The sequence below is a fragment of the Schistocerca nitens genome, chromosome 1 (genome assembly GCF_023898315.1).
Source record: "Schistocerca nitens isolate TAMUIC-IGC-003100 chromosome 1, iqSchNite1.1, whole genome shotgun sequence".
NCBI lineage: Eukaryota > Metazoa > Arthropoda > Insecta > Orthoptera > Acrididae > Schistocerca > Schistocerca nitens.
In genome coordinates, this window is record NC_064614.1 from 151,775,428 (window position 1) to 151,798,140 (window position 22,713).

The window sequence follows — 22,713 nt, forward strand, 5'->3', positions numbered from 1 at the left end:
GTACGCATTTCTCCTCCTTACACGAGGCATCACAACAACGTTTCACCAGGCAACGCCGGTCAGCTGCTGTTTGTGTATGAGAAATCGGTTGGAAACTTTCCTCATGTCAGCACGTTGTAGGTGTCGCCACGGGTGCCAACCTTGTGTGAATGATCTGAAAAGCTAATGATTCGCATATCACAGCATCTTCTTCCTGTCGGTTAAATTTCGCGTCTGTAGCACGCCATATTCGTAGTGCAGCAATTTTAATGGCCAGTAGTGTAATTATTGTCAGTCAATCACAGTCTCTTTTACTCAGGTTTAAAACAATATTCTCGTATAGCGCAGCTGCCGACTATGGCCTGTCCCCCGGTCTCAAGTTATGAGTACTTCAGCTGGCGGTCTCTTTATCTCGGGAAAAAAGGATTCTTTCTAATATCTTGCAGAAGGCTGTTCTATGGAATGCAGGCAGTCCTCGTACGCCTGACGTGTAGAGATGGAACATTTACCTGTTCAGATGCTGTTTTCTGCAGTGAACAAGTTTATGATACTCTGGTTCTTTTAACTTATCTTTCCTCTCGCAAGCCAGCTAAAGAAAGCTCCCAATGCAGTAGTTAAAAACAGGTGGGGGAACTGTTATTTTTTTCATGCAGCATTAAAGAACCGACTAAACTGAGTACTGGGATGTGCACAATAGACTATAAAATAGCTTGAGTGACAGTTTGGGCATAAACTGCCACGTAACACTGATCTCAAACCATACTACGACGGTTCAAGGTAAGACCAGATTTCAGTTCACTGGGAGGATAATGGGAAAATGTAACCTTTCTACAAAGGAACCTCTTTACAAATCGCTTCTGTGTAAAACTTTAGTATTTTGTTTGAATATGAGGCCCATAAAGAATAGGGCTTACGGAAGATACTGAAATTAAGCAAAGATGAGAGGCGTGAGTGGCTACAGGTTTATTTGATTCATGAGAGAGAGTCACGGAAATACTGAAGAACCTAAATTGGGAGATGCGTAAATAGTCGTGGCGTGCACATAGGGCTTTTTTAGGGTAGAAGTTCCCTCCCTTAGGAGCAAACACGATTTGCCTTTTAAATCAGCCACAGCGACCTGAGAGAATCTTGGTCGTCGCAGATCAGAGATAGAAAAGATTAGTATGATTTTAGTAAACTGCAGGAGCATCCAAGGAATTAGTATCGCTTATTGAAGGTTATAATGCACAGATAGTATTGGGAACAGAAAGCTGGTTGAAGCCAGACGTCAATGATAACGAAATCCTAAGTTCAGACTGGAACGTTTATCGTAAGGATATGTTAGTCGCCAATGGTGGCGGCGTGTTTATTGCGAGGTTGTCACGGATTCTGAATGTGGATTCTCCTGGGTGAATCTGAGTATCACAGAACGGTCAAAAATAGTGATTAGATGCTTTTATAGACCACCTGGTTCAGGATCTGTAGTTGTAGAGTGCTTCAGACAGAGCATGCAGAATATCATTAGTAATTTTCCTGATCATGCCGTTGTAATAGGGGGTGACTTCAACTTGCCAGGTATAGATTGGGAGTGTTATGCCATCAAAACTGGTGCAAGAGACAAGGAATCGTGTGGCATTGTTGTGGATGTCTTTTCCGAAAATTACCTTGAGCAGATAGAGAACCAACTCGTGAAGGTAACGTCTCAGACCTCCTGGCAACAAACAGAGCTGAACTTATCGAATCAGTCAACGCAGTGGAAGGTATCAGTGATCACAAGGCTGTCACAGCATCTATGACGACGAGTTCTAGAAGGAATGTTAAGAAATGTAAGAAGATATATTTGCTCAGCAAGGGTGACATGATACAATTTCCAGAATATCTCAACAGTCAGCATCAATACCCGGTGATGAGGACGAAGATGTGGAGAACAAATGGAAAAAATTCAAAGGCATCGTTCAATATGCCCTAGACAAGTTTGTTCCGAGTAAGGTTTTAAGGGATGGGAAAGATCCACCATGATTTAATAGCCTTGTTAGAAAAGCGCTGACGGCCGGAGTGGCCGAGCGGTTATAGGCGCTACAGTCTGGAACCGCGCGACCGCTACGGTCGCAGGTTCGTATCCTGCCTCGGGCATGGATGTGTGTGATGTCCTTAGGTTAGTTAGGTTTAAGTAGTTCTAAGTTCTAGGGGACGTATGAGCTCAGATGTTAAGTCCCATAGTGCTCAGAGCCATTTGAACCATTTTAGAAAAGCGCTACGTAAACAAAGAGCACTTCTTCTCAGATTCAAGAGAAGTAAGAACCTAGCTGACAAACAAAAGCTGAACGAAGCGAAAATGAGCGTAAGGAGAGCAATGAGAGAAGCGTTAAATGATTTCGAAAGTAAGACGTTGTCAATCGACCTGAGGAAAACCCTTAGTGATTTTGGTCGTACGTAACATCAGTAAGTGGGTCAAAATCATCTATTCATTCTCTCAGCGACCACACCGGCACCGAAACGGAAGATAACAGAGAGAGGGCCGAAATACTGAATTCGGTCTTCCGAAGTTGTTTCACCGCGGAAGATCGTAACACTGTCCCTCCTTTCAGTCGTCGTGCGAACGTCTAAATGGCAGATATTGAAATAACCGATCGCGGAATTGAAAAGCTTAGTAGTGGAAACGCTTCAGGACCAGATGATATACCTATAAGATTCTATAACGATTATGAGAAAGAACTTGCTCCCCTTCTAGCAGTAATTTATCGTAGATCGCTTGAGCAAAGAAAGGTACCAAACGACTAGAAAAAAATCACAGGTCATTCACGTATTTAAGAAAGGCCGTAAGACAGATCCACACAATTGTAGCCCTATATCGTTGACATCAATCTGTTGTAGAATTATGGAACATGTTTTATGCTCAAGAAATATGATGTTTTTGGAAAATGAACAGCTCCTCTATAAAAATCAACATGGTTTCCGCAAACAGAGATCCTGCGAAACTCAGCTCGCTCTGTTCCTCCATGAGATCCACAGAGCAGTGGACAACGGCGCTCAGGTTGATGCTGTGTTCCTTGATTTCAGTAATTGCATTGCCATTTAATGAATAAAAAGAAGAGGTTACGGAGTATCGGAGCAGACCTGCGATTGGATTCATGACTTTCTTGCAGATAGAACTCAACTCGTCACTCTTAACGGAACTAAATAGACAGAGGTAAAGGTAATATCCGGATTATCACAGGGAAGTGTGATAGGACCGTTGCTGTTCACAATATATATAAATGATCTAGTAGAAAGCGTCGGATGCTCTTTAAGGCTATTCACAGATGATGCAATTGTTTGTACCAAAGTAGCAACGCCAGAAGGTAGTAAGAATTTGCAGAACTACCTGCAGAGAATTGATGAATGGTGCAGACGCTGACCCTGAACGTAAATACATGTAAGATATTGCGCACATAGGAAAAGAAATCCACTACTGTACAGCTACACTATTGATGACAAACAGCTGGAGACAGCGTCTGCCGTAAAATATGCAGCGTAACTATCCAGAGCGACCTTAAGTGGAATGACCATATAAAACAGATAGTGGGAAAAGCAGAAACAAGACTCAGATTCATCGAAGAATGTTAAGGAAATGTAACTCATCCACGAAAGAAGTGGCTTATAAGGCGCTTGTTCGCCGGATTCTCGAGCATTGTTCATCTATCTGGGATCCCTATCGGATAGGACTGGTAGAGGAGTTACAGAAGATCCAACGAAGAGCGGCGCGTTTCGTCACTGGATCGTTTAGCTGGTGAGAGAGCGTTACGGAGACGCTAAACAAACTCCACTGGCAGACGTTGCAAGAGAGGCGTTGTGCATCACGGAGAGATTTACTATTGAAATTTCAGAACAGCACTCTTCAGGAGGAGTCAGACAACTTACTACTTCCCCCGACATACAACTCGCGTAATGACTATGAGGAGAAAATTCGAGAAATTAGAGTCAGTACAGAGGCTTACCGATAATCATTCTTCACACGCACTATTCGCGAGTGGAACAGGGTTGGGGGAATCAGATAGTAGTACCGAAAGTACCCTCCGCCACACATCATTAGGTGGCTTACGGAGTATGATGTAGATGTAGGTGCCCCACTATAGCCTAATTATTATTACTCAATTCCTCAACAAAACCAAAAATAAATTTACTAACACTAGCCTAATATAGGAGCATCTGTCTACTTAGTCAGTTTCCTACAATGAATAACAAAACAGCAAGAATGTTATATTAGTTGAAATTTCAAAATTGTTTGATCATAAGTTGCTACGTTTCTAGTTTTAAATTTATTGATAGTAAGAGAAAATATCAATCTCAAGAACATGTTTAACTAGTGATTTCTATTATTCTTGAAATCCTTATTAATAGAGGTCGCATTTAAAAGAAAAAATATGTCTTATGATGATCTACGATGGTTTCAGACCAGTTATAAATACGGGGTGTTGGACGGCAGCCACAGCACCCACTTCGACAACACACGGGACGCTCGTAGCTTCTATTGTCAGCTGCTATGGTGGTGGCAAATACACATTAGCGCGCCGGCTTTAGTCTACAGGGCCCAGTACTTCCCTGAAAAACATCTTTGAGGGGCACTTTGTTGCCGACAAGAGCATATTTTGATTAGAAAGTGTACAGTCCGTGACTTAACACAGATATGAATTTCATCATTGACGATGATCTTTCATCAATTGACGATGGTTTTTTTAAACAGAACACCTTGAACGATTAGAGACAGGACGTTCATATTCACAGGACAAGTACATTAGTATGTTCTGCAGAAATGATCTGAATTTCAGTCACCTCAGTTCATCGTGTGTCCTGTTGCCTCGTAGGCCCAGGGTCTGATAACTTGTTCCACGCGTGGTGGTATCGACGAATATAAGACGCGAATGGCGTCCTGTGGTGTAGACATCCATGCTGCATTCACTTGGTTCCAGAGTCCTTTGTGGTGACTAGCATTGGGTCATAGTGCTGCACCCGTCGTTTCACCATATCCCACACATTTTCAATTGGCGACAAGTCTGGTGATCTGGCCGGCCAGGGTAAAACGCTGACATACTGTGATAGAAAGAAGGCAGCAACATGTGGTCGTGCATTGTCTTGCTGAAAAATGGCGTCTGGGGCGTTGCGCAGAAGGGGTATGGCTGCGGGTCGCAGGATGTCATTCATTTAGGTCACACTGATCACAGCGCCCTAGACACGCACCTCCTGTGATTTTTGATTGTACCCAATAACACGCCACGCCATAAGGCCTTTAGTTGGCGCAGTATGTCTTGCGCGAATGCAGTCACTGTGATGACTCTCCTCCTGCCTGCGGCGAACCAAAATGAGGCCATCAATTTCAAACAGACAGAACCCGGATTCGTCCGAAAACACTAGATGATGCCATTCCTGTCTCCAGTGAGGTCGTTCCGTACGCTATTGCCTTCCAGCATGTTTCTGTGCATACTTCAAAGGCAGGTGGAAAAGTGGACGACGCGAACGTAACCCATGCCGTAATATGTGTTACACTGTAACGTCAGAGTCGAGGAGGACGCAGGTCCATCCTGCAATGCCATTCTGATAAGGTGTCGTGAAGTGGTCTGGGTGATCCGACCTGACCCAATTCGTCGTGTTCTACGGCCGTCCGTGAACCATTCTGCGTACACTCGTTGCACTCCCGAAATACTTCGTCCCAAACCAGCAGCAATTTGCTGGATGGCTGCATGACATTCTTTCATGCCAACAATGCGGTCTCTTTCAAACTCACTGATTAGAAGGTAGGCCGGCCGATGTGGCCGAGCGGTTCTAGGCGCTTCAGTTTAGAACCGCACGACCGCTACGGTCGCAGGTTCGAATCCTGCCTCGGGCATGGATGTGTGTGATGTCCGTAGGTTGGTTAGGTTTAAGTAGTTCTAAGTTCTAGGGAACTGTTGACTTCAGATGTTAAGTCCCATAGTGCTCAGAGCCATTTGATTAGAAGGTACGGTTCACGCATACGTCTGCGAAGCATCCTGCACGTTTGCTCAAGTCACACTGATCAATTACCATCAGTTTATAACGACAACGAGAGCCACAGGCACATTTTACCGGTAAGTGATGTTGCACCTTGTGACGTCCCCTCTCCGCCGCATGCTGGTGTTGTCGACGCCGTGGAGCTGTTACTGCTACAACTCGGTCGGTGGAGTCGGGACGCGATGCGCGATGATGGATGTCTCCGTCGGTTAACGAGAGACATAATCTGAAAAAGCTCTTAAGAAATCGTTCCTCGCGTAGTTATTCAAGTTTGATTGCGAGTCTGCACAGTTTCCTTATTCATGCGAACTGCGCACTCTGGCTGTCTCTTATGGTTTGAAGCTGAATTATTATGTGCCCGGTTAGTACTTTAGTGCAGTAATTGATGGATCTTCCCTCATGCGCTTCGTCCACATCACTAAAAGCGAGGAAAAAGTTCAATTGCAGATCGTATTCGTCGTTGTTTGTTCGTTGCTAAGTAAAATTGTTCGCTCTATATGACGCGAGATCCACAGATACTCTTTAACAATGTCTTAACTATCTTGCGTCGTAATATTATGTATGTCTAAACCTTCCTTGTCACAACTAACAGTCCACGAATTTACTTCCAAGTTAAATAGTCACTGTTCATTAACTTTTGATGAGCAGTTACCAAATATTCATAGAATGATGGAGGCGACACGTTGAATTTCCACTGTTGAACAATTTTATTGTTCCATTTCGCTAAATGCTTTATAAACATCACGCCACACGCACACACGGTTAATTAGCACTGGCAGTTCTGTTAGTTTCAAGTATCGTGACAATTAAGACAGCTTTAACCCTCGGCATAATTGTATCTTCTTCACGTATTCGTGTCAATGCCTCCTACTAGAGACTAAACGATTATTATAGTCTTTTGAAACATTGTCCATTCCTTTCTATAAGTTCACGTATATGCATGTTGAGCCAAATATTGCCTGCTTCCGTTAATAAAGTCCAACAACTCGGTATACACAGTCAGCATACTACCTCGGTTCAAGTCTCTAAGTCTGAATAGCAGTCCACAAAATCCGTGCGTCTACGTCACGCAACAACGACTCTTGAAAGTAAAACAATCTCGTCCCGCTCCGTTCGCTCAACTATGACAAGAGCTGCTCTCGTATAACTTGATAGCACGAAAGCTAGCGAGCGACTTACTTTTTCCGTGAATGAGTATTGTAGACGCATTGAATTTCTTCGTTGCGTTTACAACTCTCTTCCACATTAAAGTTATCTCTGACCGACATTTCTCTGGACTTAACTTTCATGGTATTAATTTGCAATTATTACTTACATGTTTGGCAAATAACTTAAGATGACCTGTCTTTCTTTCTACCAAAACACACTCTGTAATGCTTAATGTTGGTGTTTATCAAGATTTTCCGGTGTTACATCATCGGCAAAGTTGTCGTACCTGTCAGGATAGCTTTTCCCTACATTACATCATGATGGTCTTTCCTAATTGGGTTTTGGGGTTCATTAGGGTTTTACAAACTTTATATCGATGTTGAGCTTGAAACCACGGGCCGACAGAATCAAATGCTAATTATTTCTGGAAACGTACTTACGTACATGTCCAGTGAATATGGATGTCCTATATCTACTACTTCGAGGTGCTCTGTTTTTTTTTCTGAACATGAGTGTATTTGCATCAGAAGATGCAACTCAAAAGCTGCGAGACCGATTGTGTGGGTATGTAAGTGACCTGCACAAATACAGCTACAGCGCTAAATTGGACATTTCATTCAGTTTCATTTGAATGGTTTTAACACCTGTATTTTATAAGACAGTTCACTGTATGAAGTGTCAAGCTGACATGTATATTTTAGCTGTGATTCCAGCAGTAATAAAATCATCTGTATTGTAAAGATACACCACTAGCCATTAAAATTGCTACACCACGAAGATCACGTGCTACAGACGCGAATTTTAACCGACAGGAAGAAGATGCTGTCATATGCAAATCATTAGCTTTTCAGAGCATTCACACAAGGTTGGTACCCGTGGCGACACCTACAACGTGCTGACATGAGGAAAGTTGCCAACGGGTTTCTCATACACAAACAGCAGTTGACCGGCGTTACCTGGTGAAACGTTGTTGTGATGCCTCGTGTAAGGAGCAGAAATGCTTACCATCACGTTTCCGACTTTGATAAAGGTCGGATTGTAGCCTATTGCGATTCCGGTTTATCGTACCGCGACATTGCTGCTCGCTTTGGTCGAGATCCAATGACTGTTAGCAGAATATGGAATCGGTGGGTTCAGGAGGGTAATATGGAACGCCGTGCTGGATCCCAACGGCCTCGTATCACTAGCAGTCGAGATACAGGCATCTTATCCGCATGGCTGTAACGGATCGTGCAGCCACGTCTCGATCTCTGAGTGAACAGATGGGGACGTTTGCAAGACAACAACCATCTGCGCGAACAGTTCGTCGACGTTTGCAGCAGCATGGACTATCAGCTCGGAGACCATGGCTGCGGTTACCCTTGACGCTGCATCACGGAAAGGAGCGCCTGCGATGGTGTACTCGACGACGAACCTGGGTGCACGAATGGTGAAACGTCATTTTTTCGGATGAATCCAGATTCTGTTTACAGCATCATGATTGTTGCATCCGTGTTTGTCGACATCGCGGTGAACACACATTGGAAGCGTGTATTCGTCACCGCCATACTGGCGTGTCACCCGGCGTGATGGTATGGGGTGTCATTGGTTACACGTCTCGGTCACGTCTTGTTCGCATTGACGGCACTTTGAGCAGTGGACGTTACATTTCAGATGTGTTACGACCCGTTGCTCTACCCTTCATTCGATCCCTGTGAAACCCTACATTTCAGCAGGATAATGCACGACCGCATGTTGCAGGTCCTGTACGGGCCTTTCTGGATACAGAAAATGTTCTACTGCTGCCCTGGCCAGCACATTCTCCAGATCTCTCACCAATTGAAAACGTCTGGTCAATGGTGGCCGAGCAACTGGCTCGTCACAATACGCCAGTCACTACTCTTGATGAACTGTGGTATCGTGTTGATGTTGCATGCGCAGCTGTACCTGTACACGCCATCCAAGCTCTGTTTGACTAAATGCCCAGGCGTATCAAGGCCGTTATGACGGGCAGAGCTGGTTGTTCTGGTGCTGATTTCTCAGGATCTATGCGCCCAAATTACGTGAAAATGTAATCACATGTCAGTTCTAGTATAATATATTTGTCCAATGAATACCCATTTATCACCTGCATTTCTTTTTGGTGTAGCAATTTTAATGGCCAGTAGTGTAATAGGACATAAATATTACTTTTCGCAGGCTTCGAAGCAGTCGATTGTGTGAAATAAACGTCTCCATATTATGCTTTTTCAGAGTTTTCGCCCATATTTTACACGAAAATGCTTTGCTCCCTCAGTTTATTACCCGCGGTTCTTTTAGTGGATAGGTTTTTACGTATTTCGAGAAAAATTCGATCAGTACTAGAACTTATGTCCCTTCTCTCATAGACCTTAGTAATGACCTTCGTTGAAAAAAAAAACCGGCTATTTTTTGTTTCGTGGGTCTTCACAGTGACTGACTTAGTTTTCTCACACATCACATGTTTTCAGTAAGCGTGTAGCCTCCCCCTTCCTAATAGGCCTACTTGATTGTCATATGACTGACCATGTTCGCGTATGCCTAATGAAATTTTGGTGTGAGTAACGCTATCGTTACCGAAGGAATATAACACCGATTAGTTAGAGGAAAGTGTACAGTAGACCCTTCTGAAGGACGCATCTATTCTAAACCTAATCTAAATGCTGATGATAATTTTGAAACGGGTGGAATATACAGCAATCGCTCACGAATCACACTGGGGGATAAAGGGTACCATGTAATATTTACTACAAAAATTTCTGATAATAGAAAGAAAACACTGATTAGCTATAAAGGGGATAATTAAACGGTCGACAGCTGGCTAGGGCAATGAATCTCCAGAATCTTAAGAAAGGTAATGGCATAGAAATTTAAGCAAATGATCACTAGCGTGGCAACAGAAGGTTGTCATGCTTTTCCACAACACAACAGTTCACGAGTAAATGTTTTTTATTCCACTCTTTGATCACAATCTCAATTATTTAGACGATGACCGGTTTCAGTCCGTAATGACCATCCTCAGATCTTTTTTACACCATGTCCTAAAGTGATAAGGCCACATTGGCATCGTCAGAACATATAATCAGCACAGCATCGTCATAGAGATCTAAAATAAGGTGTAGAATAGGTCACATCGTCCACACAATGAATATTGCAATGATTATTGCAGTTGAAACCGCTCATCGTCTAAAGAATTGAGATTGTGATCAAAGACTGGAATAAAAAACATTTGACAGTATTGAATCACTGTTTGTATACGCGACTATGTCGCAGTTGGTGAGTTCACGAGAAAATAAATGAATCAGCAAGCAGTGAGTTTGCACTTACTTATTCTGAAATACTAAATTTTTAAAGTAAAATTAAATGTAGTTATTGGTTAAATAACTTCGTTATGTAAAAAAATTAGTTTCAGTAACCTCACCGGCCGGAGTGGCCGAGCGGTTCTAGGCGCTACAGTCTGGAACCGCGCGTCCGCTACGGTCGCAGGTTCGAATCCTGCCTCGGGCATGGATGTGTGTGATGTCCTTAGGTTAGTTAGGTTTAAGTAGTTCTACGGGACTGATGACCTCAGAAGTTAAGTCCCATAGAGCTCAGAGCCATTTGAATCATTTTTTTTTCAGTAACCTCAGTGTAACGCAATGCAAAATTTAGAAAAGTGTAAGCAATTTTTCTTTTCATTATTGAAAGATTGAATTGAATTCCCTGTAAGTAAATGAACAACTGATTTTACTTTTAAAATAACAACAATAAAATACATACCAAGCCGTCACAAGTCATTCCTGTGATTTCCTGTCAGGAAGGTCGCAGTTCGTAGTAATAGACGGCAAATCATCGACTAAAACTGAAGTGATATCAGGTGTTCCCCAGGGAAACGTCCTGGGACCTCTGCTGTTCCTCATCTGTATAAATGTCCAGGGTCACAATCTGAGCAGTTCTCTTAGGTTGTTCGCAGATGATGCTCTAATTTACCGTCTAGTAAGGTCATCCGAAGACCAGGAGCAGTTGCAAAGCGATTTAGAAAAGATTGCTGTATGGTGTGGCAGGTGGCAGTTGACGCTAAATAACGAAAAGTGTGAGGTGATCCACATGAGTTCCAAAAGAAATCCGTTGGAATCCGATTACTCGATAAATAGTACAATTCTCAAGGCTGTCAATTCAATTAAGTACCTGGGTGTTAAAATTACGAACAACTTCAGTTGGAAAGACAACCTAGATAATATTGTGGGGAAGGCGAGCCAAAGGTTGCATTTCATTGGCAGGACACTTAGAAGATGCAACAAGTCCACTAAAGAGACAGCTTACACTACACTCGTTCATCCTCTGTTAGAATATTGCTGCGCGGTGTGGGATCAAATGGTTCAAATGGCTCTGAGCACTATGGGACTCAACTGCTGAGGTCATTAGTCCCCTAGAACTTAGAACTAGTTAAACCTAACTAACCTAAGGACATCACAAACATCCATGCCCGAGGCAGGATTCGAACCTGCGACCGTAGCGGTCTCGCGGTTCTAGACTGCAGCGCCTTTAACCGCACGGCCACTTCGGCCGGCGGTGTGGGATCCTTACCAGGTGGGTTTGACGGAGGTCATCGAAAGGGTGGAAAAAATGGCAGCTCGTTTTGTATTATCAAGTAATAGGGGAGAGAGTGGCAGATATGATACGCGAGTTGGGAGGGAAGTCATTAAAGCAAAGACGTTTTTCTTCGCGGCGAGATCTATTTACGAAATTTCAGTCACCAACTTTTTCTTCCGAATGCGAAAATATTTTGTTGAGCCCAACCTACATAGGTAGGAATGATCATCAAAATAAAATTAGAGAAATCAGAGCTCGAACAGAAAGGTTCAGGTGTTCGTTTTTCCCGCGCGCTGTTCGGGAGTGGAATGGTAGAGAGATAGTATGATTGTGGTTCGATGAACCCTCTGCCAAGCACTTAAATGTGAATTGCAGAGTAATCATGTAGATGTAGATGTAGATTCGCAAGGCTAATACAGAACAAATGAAATTGCGCGCTCTTAATTTGTACCTATCGTTATTAGTTTTGGCAGTGAAATTATACGTTAATTTAAGTGAATGAAGTTAATACTCAAAATTGAAAATTAGTTAAGCCTCTCTTATGAAATACAAGAATGAACTGAGGCAGAAAATTTAGACTGAAATACACACAAAACTGGCTGTAAATAATTAATCAATTTTCGTATTCTTACGACACTCGGTGACTGCATGGAAGGGAAATGGTCCCTGCCTGGCAATAATGTCTGAGGACAATGACAACACAGGTGCCCTACAGGTTTTAACTACTGCAAGTCATTATTCAGGTTAGTCATACTTAGTGAAAGAAGTGCAACTGGATAAAGCCTCTACATTACTATATCTCTCACTTGACAGTCTTACGATGTTGTAGCTGTGCGGACGACGAACACTGTAGCTGACGACAATGCTGAGCTACCGCTGCTGCTGCTGTTTGACAACCGCGAGTCGTCTCCAGAGCTACGGATAATTATGGAGCAGGCAGTGGTTAGAACTGCAGCTTCCTCCGCCTGTCCACTCCTACCCTGCTCTCAATACTCGCGGGTTAACGAATCGGGCGTGTCTACACTGGAGCGAGCATAGCTGCACACCGCATCTGCGTGAGCGCTCAACACACACTTCCGCACTCTTTCATAACCCAAGCTGTTCTGCTTTCTCTCTGCTCGCAACGCGACAGACACTTTCCATGCGCAAAGATAAACAAAGGCACGGCTACAGCCATTTCGTCGTTGCTATCGATACATTTAAATAAAGTTGCCTTGGCTATTACCCAGCAGTTTACAATATGTTCATAATAATTACAATCAATTATACACAGTCAGAAACAAATACACTATTACATCGATTAAGTATTAAATATAATTTCTGTAATAAAGCTTACAGATTCAGAATCAGAAGCACAGTACAGGTTATCAATGGATATTAAACGACGAAAATTTTGGATGGTGCAGAAGGTATTTTATCTACATATTCCGTGTTACAAGTGCCACACCCACTCGGCCATGCTGTCAAACGTAAGATATGGTATTCCACTTCAGCTACTCTAACCAATGTGTGTTTGGTTGTACACAATTTTAATCCGTTTTGTGTTCATTAGTTCATCTACAGGGTGTTACAAAAAGTTACGGCCAAACTTTCAGGAAACATTCCTCACACACAAAGAAACAAAATATGTTATGTGGACATGTGTCCGGAAACGCTTAGTTTCCATGTTAGAGTTCATTTTATTGCTTCTCTTCAAATCACATTAATCATGGAATGGAAACACACAGCAACAGAACGTACCAGCGCGAATTCAAACACTTTGTTACAGGAAATGTTCAAAATGTCCTCCATTAGCGAGGATACATGCATCCCCCCTCCGTCGCATGGAATCCCTGATGCGCTGATGCAGCCCTGGAGAATGGCGTATTGTATCACAGCCGTCCACAATACGAGCACGAAGAATCTCTACATTTGGTACCGGGGTTGCGTAGACAAGAGCTTTCAAATGCCCCCATAAATGAAAGTCAAGAGGGTTGAGGTCAGGAGAGTGTAGAGGCCATGGAATTGGTCCGCCTCTACCAATCCATCGGTCACCGAATCTGTTGTTGAGAAGAGTACGAACACTTCGACTGAAATGTGCAGGAGCTACATCGTGCATGAATCACATGTTGTGTCATAATTGTAAAGGCACATGTTCTAGCAGGACAGGTAGAGTATCCCGTATGAAATTATGATAACGTGCTCCATTGAGCATGGGTGGAAGAACATGGGGCCCAATCAAGACATCACCAACAATGCCAGCCCAAACGTTCACAGAAAATCTGTGTTGATGACGTGATTGCACAATTGCGTGCGGATTCTCGTCAGCGCACACATGTTGATTGTGAAAATGTACAATTTGATCACGTTGGAATGAAGCCTCATCCGTAAAGAGAACATTTGCACTGCAATGAGGATTGACACATTGTTGGATGAACCTTTCGCAGAAGTGTACCCGTGGAGGCCAATCAGCTGCTGATTGTGCCTGCACACGCTGTACATGGTACGGAAACAACTGGTTCTCCCGTAGCACTCTCCATACAGTGACGTGGTCAACGTTACCTTGTACAGCAGCAACTTCTCTGACGCTGACATTAGGGTTATCGTCAACTGCACGAAGAATTGCCTCGTCCATTGCAAGTGTCCTCGTCGTTCTAGGTCTTCCCCAGTCGCGAGTCATAGGCTGGAATGTTCCGTGCTCCCTAAGATGCCAATCAATTGCTTCGAACGTCTTCCTGTCGGGACACCTTCGTTCTGGAAATCTGTCTCGATACAAACGTACCGCGCCACGGCTATTGCCCCGTGCTAATTCATACATCAAATGGGCATCTGCCAACTCCGCATTTGCAAACATTGCACTGACTGCAAAATCACATTCGTGATGAACACTAACCTGTTGATGCTACGTACTGATGTGCTTGATGCTAGTACTGTAGAGCAATGAGTCGCATGTCAACACAAGCACCGAAGTCAACATTACCTTCCTTCAATTGGGCCAGCTGGCGGTGAATCGAGGAAGTATAGTACATACTGACGAAACTAAAATGAGCTCTAAAATGGAAATTAAGCGTTTCCGGACACATGTCCAAATAACATCTTTTCTTTATTTGTGTGTGAGGAATGTTTTCTGAAAGTTCGGCCGTACCTTTTTGTAACACCCTGTATACAGTACTCCACTCTGTGGCACGTATAGGTTCTTAATTTCTGCTTTCCGGCACATTCATTCTCCATCTTTACTAATGATGTACACTGGACGACGTTCCTCTGTCACAGCAAGTTTCTTAGTACCTTCCTGGTAGCTACCTCCTGTGTTACCCTTCACATTGGACACATACTGGTTTGTGATACTGGTAGTTGTACCTTCTGTTGTTCAAGTTTCAGTGGTAGGCGAGAGAGCACAACCATGTACTCACTTGGTATGCACTTTGTCTCGAAATGAAACTCTTGCAGTTGGAGTTTTGTGGAGCACTGATGGTGATATAGGGATAGATTTGTAGGAATCATCCTCATGTTTTTCACTTGTTGCAGAGCAAACCATTCAGTAGAGAAGAAACAAAGATGGAATACCGTCATGCCGGACGCAGCGACGTCTGCAAGGAAGCGGACATTACAGCCCCAATGACGAATCCCCAACAGTACAGAAGAGACAACATTAAATATGCGCACTATGGAATACAACTCCAAGCTAGAGGCTTTACGTAAGTATCAAAGCCGTGAAAATCAAATGCATTGCATCAGAAGCCGCGATTCTGGACGGTATGGCGACTTCTCAATCTGTGAACTTCCGAAGTTCCAATACTCCTCACACCAGTCGCTAAACATCTTGAAGAATATACAACAAGTACCAGATTACCGAAGATCAACAGTTGATAAAATTCTTTGTCTGAAATTAAAGGTCGAGCGTATCTATGTCGTGAGAAGAGTAAAGCATTACCGTGGGATTACGCCGATTCGATCAGGTAATTAATCTTTCTTACGAAGAGGCTGGAGCTCGATTGTCTGGTGGCCTTCTGGCATCCTTTGCGTCATAGCGCTTGCTAGTTATTTCCATGTTCCATGAGTCATGAGTCAACTTGTCACTTATTTGTATGAATGGTATATTTTTCTCAGACAGCAAGGGGTTTCACACAAACTGTTAACGATTACTTTGTATTTAAATTTTAGTTATTAATGTTCATCTGTATTTAACCTGATTGTCATCTTTGATTAATTCTCTTCTCTTCTTTCGATCATCGTTATGTTCCTATTAATTCCTACTGGTGACAGACTGTAGTGTTTTCTCCTTCCTAACGTGTTAAATTTATTGTGAGATAAGAAAATAAATTATTGGCGAAGGAAGGAAACACCATATTGTTAGTAAGAAAAGGAATGCATATAGCTATAAAATTTACAAATGATGTGATGATGAGGGCCCATACTCCGAAGAGCGTAGGGAACGATGCGGGAGACACGCACCGCCGACTAGGCAAGGTCGTAGCGGAGGTGGTTTGCCATTGCCTTCCTCCGACCGTAATGGGGATAAATGATGATGACCACACAACAACACCCAGTCATCTCGAGGTAGAGAAAAATCCCTGATCCCGCCGGGAATCGAATCCTTGACCCCGTGCGTGGAAAGCGAGAACGCTACCGCAAGACCACGAGCTGCGGGCAAATGATGTAGTGAGCTTCAAACAGTTTTCTTGCAGCATGAACTGATTGAAATTACCTTTTCGGTCATATTAGGCCACATTCAGAAGCAGTGTCGCAGCCAAACTGTAACAATTGTGGAGTTGTTAGGAACCCCGAACAGGGCTGTGGGAATAAGAAATGAGATGGGCCAGGGAGTAACAGTCGATCATTAAACACCAACAGAACTCCATACCCGCCAGAAGCTGTTCTCAGTAAATTTCAGTGCAGAAGTCGTCGTTGGTAAGTGGTGAGTGTGTCCTTCTTAATTTTGAATGCAACGAAGTAATTTGCGCAATAGTAATAATTACAATCGGATTTCGGTAGAAACATGGACTGCATGTCTGACGAATTTTGAAATGTGGAAACGATAGCGCGCTTAAGGCGCGCGGTCGTTTCATCATCAAACCGACAAACTCCAACTGATTTAAAAGGCGAAAATAGGAAAAATGTTCACAAAAGATTTCATTAGCAGGAATTCGGGGTTATGCACTCTATTACCAAAGAAACTGCGAACAAGTTAAAAATGGTTATTGTTTGACAACGTTATTCACATTATAAACTAATACAACCTTCTAGTAGTGAGACCTGGATTAGATTAGATTAATACTTGTTCCATAGATCATGAATACGACACTTCGTAATGATGTGGAACGTGTCTGTACAAGATATTACATTACACAAAATATTGCATGACACTAATGTTTAAGTTGTTTTTTTTTTCCTTAATTTATATCAAAAAATTCAGTCAATGAGTAGAAGGAGTTGTCATCTAGAAATTCTTTTAATTTATTTTTAAATGTTGGTTGGCTATCTGTCAGGCTTTTGATGCTGTTTGGTAGGTGACCAAAGACTTTTGTGACCCCTTTCTGTGCCAAAGTCAGATTTAACCCTGCGTAGTGAAGATCATCCTTTCTCCTGGTGTTATAACTATGCACACTGCTATTACTTTTGAACTGGGTTTTATTATTAACAACAAATTTCATAAGTGAATATATATACTGTGAGGTTACTGTGAGGATTCCTAGATCCTTAAATAGATGTCTACAGGATGACCGTGGGTGGTCTCCAGCAATTATTCTGATTACACGTTTTTGAGCAATGAATACTTTTCTACTCAACGATGAATTACCCCAGAATATGATGCCATACGAAAGCAGTGAATGAAAGTAGGCATAGTAAGCTAATTTACTGAGATTCTTATCACCAAAATTTGCAATAACCCTAATAGCATACGTAGCTGAACTCGGACGTTTCAGCAGACCATCAATGTGTTGCTTCCAGTTTAACCTCTCATCAATGGACACACCTAAAAATTTTGAAAATTCTACCTTAGCTACAGACTTCTGTTCAAAGTCTATATTTATTACTGGAGTTGTGCCATTTACTGTACGAAACTGTATATACTGTGTTTTATCAAAATTTAAGGAGAGTCCGTTTTGCTGAGAGCCACATAATAATTTTGTGAAAAACATCATTTACAATTACATCACTTAGTTCTCGGTTTTTGGGTGTTATTACTATACTTGTATCATCAGCAGAAGGAACTAACTTTGCATCTTCATCGATGTGGAATGGTAAGTCATTAATGTATATCAAGAACAGTAAAGGACCTAAGACCGAACCCTGTGGGACCCCGTACTTGATAGCCCCCCCAGTTTGAGGAATCAGCTGTTGTTTTAACATTACATGAACCACTTATTTCAACTTTCTGCATTCTTCCAGTTAAGTATGAATTAAACCATTTGTGCACTGCCCCCCTCAAACTATAATGATGTAGCTTATCTAAAAGATAAGAGGAGAAGAAGAAGAAGGAAAACTGAATAACATTACGATAACGTTTATTTTTCAACAAAACAACATCGCAAATAACACAGATACTTGAGACATTAACAGGAAGTCAATATTATGGGAAATAACTGCGTCTCTAATATCGTTAAAATATAATGTTTTGCTTCAAGTCCTTAACTACTCCAGAATCGACCAATCGTAACTGAAAAGAAGCGCAGCTAATACGGTAATATAACTAATCAACAGCACTACACTCTTATTTCACTCACATCTATCTGAGTGAGTAGGTTGGTGATAGGTATGAAACATCGTCGGGAACTGTATTAAACACTTTCTCAAAAAATTGTTTTGAGCCATTAGTTCAGCAACCCACAGGAAGTGTAAATGGTGGCGAAAACGTACTTCATCTCTTAGCAACGAATAGTCCTGACTAAATAGGGACCATCATGAAGGCTACAGAAGTTAGTGAGCATAAGGTAGTCGTGGCGAGACTGATCACCGCAACATCTAAATACACCAAACACAAACACAAAATAAATCTATTTAGAAAAGAACATAAAAATTCACTTGATGCCTTCCTCGCAGTCAGTCTCCATTTCTCCCAACTAACTATGTAAGTGTAGGCCAGAAGTGGCTTAAATTCACAGAAACAGGATCGGGAGCAGTTGAGAGATTTATACCAAAGAATTTAATAAAAGACGGTAGTGGTTCCCCAAGGTACACAAAACAGGTCAGAACACTGTTGCAGAAGCAACGAAAAAAGCATCCCAAATTTAAATAAAGAACCAAAAAGGCACAAGTTTTCCAATTCAGGTGATGTTTTACCGAAACTCGGGAGATAGCTCGTTCTTCAAGGCGAGACCTGTCTCGAAATCGAACAGAAAATGCAAAGAGATTCTGGTCATACGTAAAGCACACCAACGGCAAGACACAATCAATACTTTCACTGCATAATTCCAGTAGTAATATTACCGACCACAGCGTCACTAAAGGGAAGTTACTAAACCCAGTTTTCCAAAATTCCTTTACCAAATAAGACGAAGTAAATATTTCACAAATGAAGTCAAGAGCAGTTGGCAACATTAACTTAGAAGTAAATATCATCGGTGTAGCGAAATACGTTAAATCAATTAACAAAGGCAAGCCTTCCAGTGCAAATAGCATAGCAATTAGGTTCCTTTCAGAGCATGCCAATGCAATAGCCCCATACTTTGCAGCCATACACATCCGCTCGCTACACGAAAGACTCGTACCTCTGAACAGGAAAGTTGCACAGGTCACACCTATACTCAAGAAAGGAAATAGGAGTAATCCGATGAATTACAGACTCATATCACTGACTTCGAGTTGCAGTAGGATTTTGGAACACATAATGTGTTCAAACGTGACGAAATTCCTCGGAAGTAAACTGTCTATTGTCACATAGTCAGTATGAATCCAGAAAATATCGTTCTTTTGAAAGACACGTGGCTTTTATTCGTGCGGAGTGATGAGTGCTATCGATAGGAGATCTCAGATTTATCCCATATTTCTAGATTTCCAGAAGGCTCTTGGCACCATTTCTCTCAAGAGACTTCGAATCAAATTGCGTGCCTACTGAGTATCGTGACAGTTGTGCGACTGAATTCGTCATTTGCTTTCAGAAAGGTCACAGTACGTAGTAATTAATGGAAAGTCATCGAGTTAAACAGAAGTGATATCTGGCGTTCCGCAAGGAGGCGTTTTGGGCGCTCTCCTGGTCATGAAATGAAATGAGCGTGTGGCATCGTTGGCCGGGAGGCCCCTTCCGGGGAAGATCGGCCAGCAAGTGCAAATCTTATTTCAGTCGACGCCACATTGGGCGACTTGCACACCGGCGATGAGGATGAAATGATGGTGAGCACAACCCAACGCCCAGTCCCAGAGCGGAGAAAATCTCCAACCCGGCCGGGAATCGTACCTGGGCTCGCTTGCATGGGAGGCGAGCACGTTACCACACAGCCAAGCAGGCGGACTCTCCTGATCCTAATCTGCACTGAAGAATCAAAGAAACTGGTGCACCTGCCTAATACCGTGTAGGGCCCCCGCGAGCACGCAGGAAGTGCCACAACACGACGTGGCATGGACTCGACTAATGTGTGAACTAGTGCTGGAGGGAATTAACGTCATGAATCCTGTAGGGCTGTCCATAATTCCGCAAGAGTGCGAGAGGTTGGAGATCTCTTCTGAACAGCACGCTGCAACGCATGCCAGATATGCTCAATAATGTTCATGTCTGGGGAGTTTGGTAGCCAGCGGAGATGTTTAAAGTCAGAAAAGTGTTACTGGAGCCAGCCTGGCCGTGTGGGGTGTCGCATTGTCCTGCTGCAATTGCCCAAGTCTGTCTGAATGCACAGTGGACATGAATGGATATAGGTGTAAGGTAGCAGTATTTTGCACCTTACTGTAATATAATTATTGTTGCAAAGACGAGTTAGATATCGGTTATTATGTTATTTATCAGGCAATCAGCCTATTGAAATTAATATAGGGAGTATCAGACGGCATAAGATGCATATTAACTTTAAGAAATTCGCATGTCGGGGTTCAGGTGATATTTTCACGGAGTTTGGCTGGAGCGGACGAGCGGCACTGCTCAAAGGCAGGGCAAGGGGTGCGGAAGTTTACAACCGACCATTACGAGTCGGCATGCGGAAGCGTCCCACTGGGGGAGACGCGCCGCCGGAGCAGGTAGGCACCCATTGCGCGGACAACAGAGGCAGGCCTTCGAGAGACGACGCCTCGTAGGCGCAGGGCGTTACGCCGACGCCACTATGTCGAGATGAGCTGGCGCCTAAGGGAGCCTTCCCACGAATCTTAACGTTTTCTGGGGCTTTCTAAGAAACGCGGTTAAGTTAGTGCAATGACCTTTTCCCGCGCGAGGGCGAACAGAGAGAGACACGATTGGTGGGTTCAATTTTGAACGGAGTTTCAGTTTGTTCCAGAACATTCTAGGCACAGTAAGGCACAGAATGTTTTAATTGGCTGGAAGAAGCCAGGAAATAATAGTGGGAGCGAACTGTGCTGGTCTAGAGCCACGGGATTGGCCAACTCGAAAAATAGCGTGGGGGTGCTGATTTTTGCACAGGGAAGCTTTTGGTGCTGCTATCGAGGAGAAGCGTCTTAGCTCCTGTAGCGAGCGGTCGTCGTGCTTTCGGCTCTGCTGTAGGAGAGTAAATTATTTTCAGTGTGTTGTGCAGGACTTTGAATAAGTCTGCCAGTTGCAACTGAAACTAGTATTCAGTTAGGGGAACTGTCATGTTTTACTGTTAGAGACAGGCTGATTCCGCTAATTACGGTCGGGAATACTGTCTCACAGGAAGCAGACAGGAGCAGAGCAATTTCCTTGTGCCACACTTTATTAAAAACGTTACTGGATTCCGCCTTTGGACTGGTGAGTCCCATCTTAACGAGTGCGAGACGATTGGAAAGAAAGCAGAATTAGCTTTTGAATAGGTGTTTACGAACCAGAAGCCTGTTCGCGAAAATAAATTCATTTTGTTGCAATTGAGGCTCCTCGACGACGCAGACGGCATCGGCGGCTTGCTGACCTGTCCACGATGCTGCATTTGGTAACGCGATGCTCAGTTTCCGCACTTAATCCGATATTACGCACGCCTCTGATTACCAGAGCTCAGTTTTCCATCCACTCTCTTATTGAGAATTTGTTAATTGCAGTAGGTTTGTCTGACGTATTTTATGCTGTCTGACAAGGGAGGGAGTGGAAAATAACAAGTACAGATGCGTTATCCGACCTTAAGAGTTAGTTTTGGAATTTAAGGGCCATTGCCATTACTAGCTTGATTTTATCACCTATAAATGTATATCATTGTTCAGTTTGATGTTAGGAAGATTATTGTTTAATAAATGTGTTCAACGCTATCCTTGTTTAGTAGTGATCAGTTCCCTGAACACTATTTAGTTATGAAATATTAATCAAAATTAGTGAAGGGGCAGTTTTAACTAACAGGTTGGGCCTCATAACAGGCCTTCAGCCAGAGCCAACGACCCGATCCAGTAGGCAAAGTGAACAAGAAAAAGCATTCTTGTTAAAACCCACCGACATTTGGCTGACCCGCCTAGAGTCACTAATAATCAATTATTGAAAGAAACCCCTTCCATAGGTGATAAGGCAGGTTGCTTACGTACGTGCCCCCCTCCAGAATCGTATCTAGAAGTATCAGTGGTCTCATATCACTCCAGATGTACACGCCATTACAGAGACTCCAACAGCTTGAACGGTCCCCTGTTGACATGTAGGGTCCATGGATTCTTGTGGTTGTCTCCATACCCGTCCACGTCAATCTGCTAGATACAATCTTTAACGAGACCAGTCGGACCAGGCAACATATTTCCAGTCATCAACAGTCCAATGTCGGTGTTGACGGACCCAGGCGAGGCGTAAAGCTTCGTGTTGTGCAGTCATCAAGGGTACACGAGTCGGCCTTCGGCTCCGAAAGCCCATATCGATGATGTTTCGTTGAATGGTTCGCACAGTGACACTTGTTGATGGCCCGGCATTGAAATGTGCAGCAATTTGCAGAAGGGTTGGACTTCTGTCACGCTGAACGATTC

General features: G+C 43.1%; 1 protein-coding gene across 1 annotated transcript in view; it reads left to right on the forward strand.

Moving 5' to 3' along the window:
* The window catches only part of LOC126243748 (caspase-1-like), a 140,984-nt gene that overhangs the window by 13,624 nt on the left and 104,647 nt on the right, over positions 1-22,713 (forward strand). Inside the window, exon 2 of the mRNA XM_049948185.1 lies at positions 15,190-15,359. Coding sequence (XP_049804142.1) covers positions 15,220-15,359 — 140 coding nt within the window. The 5' untranslated portion in view covers positions 15,190-15,219. The remainder of the gene's footprint in view (positions 1-15,189; positions 15,360-22,713) is intronic.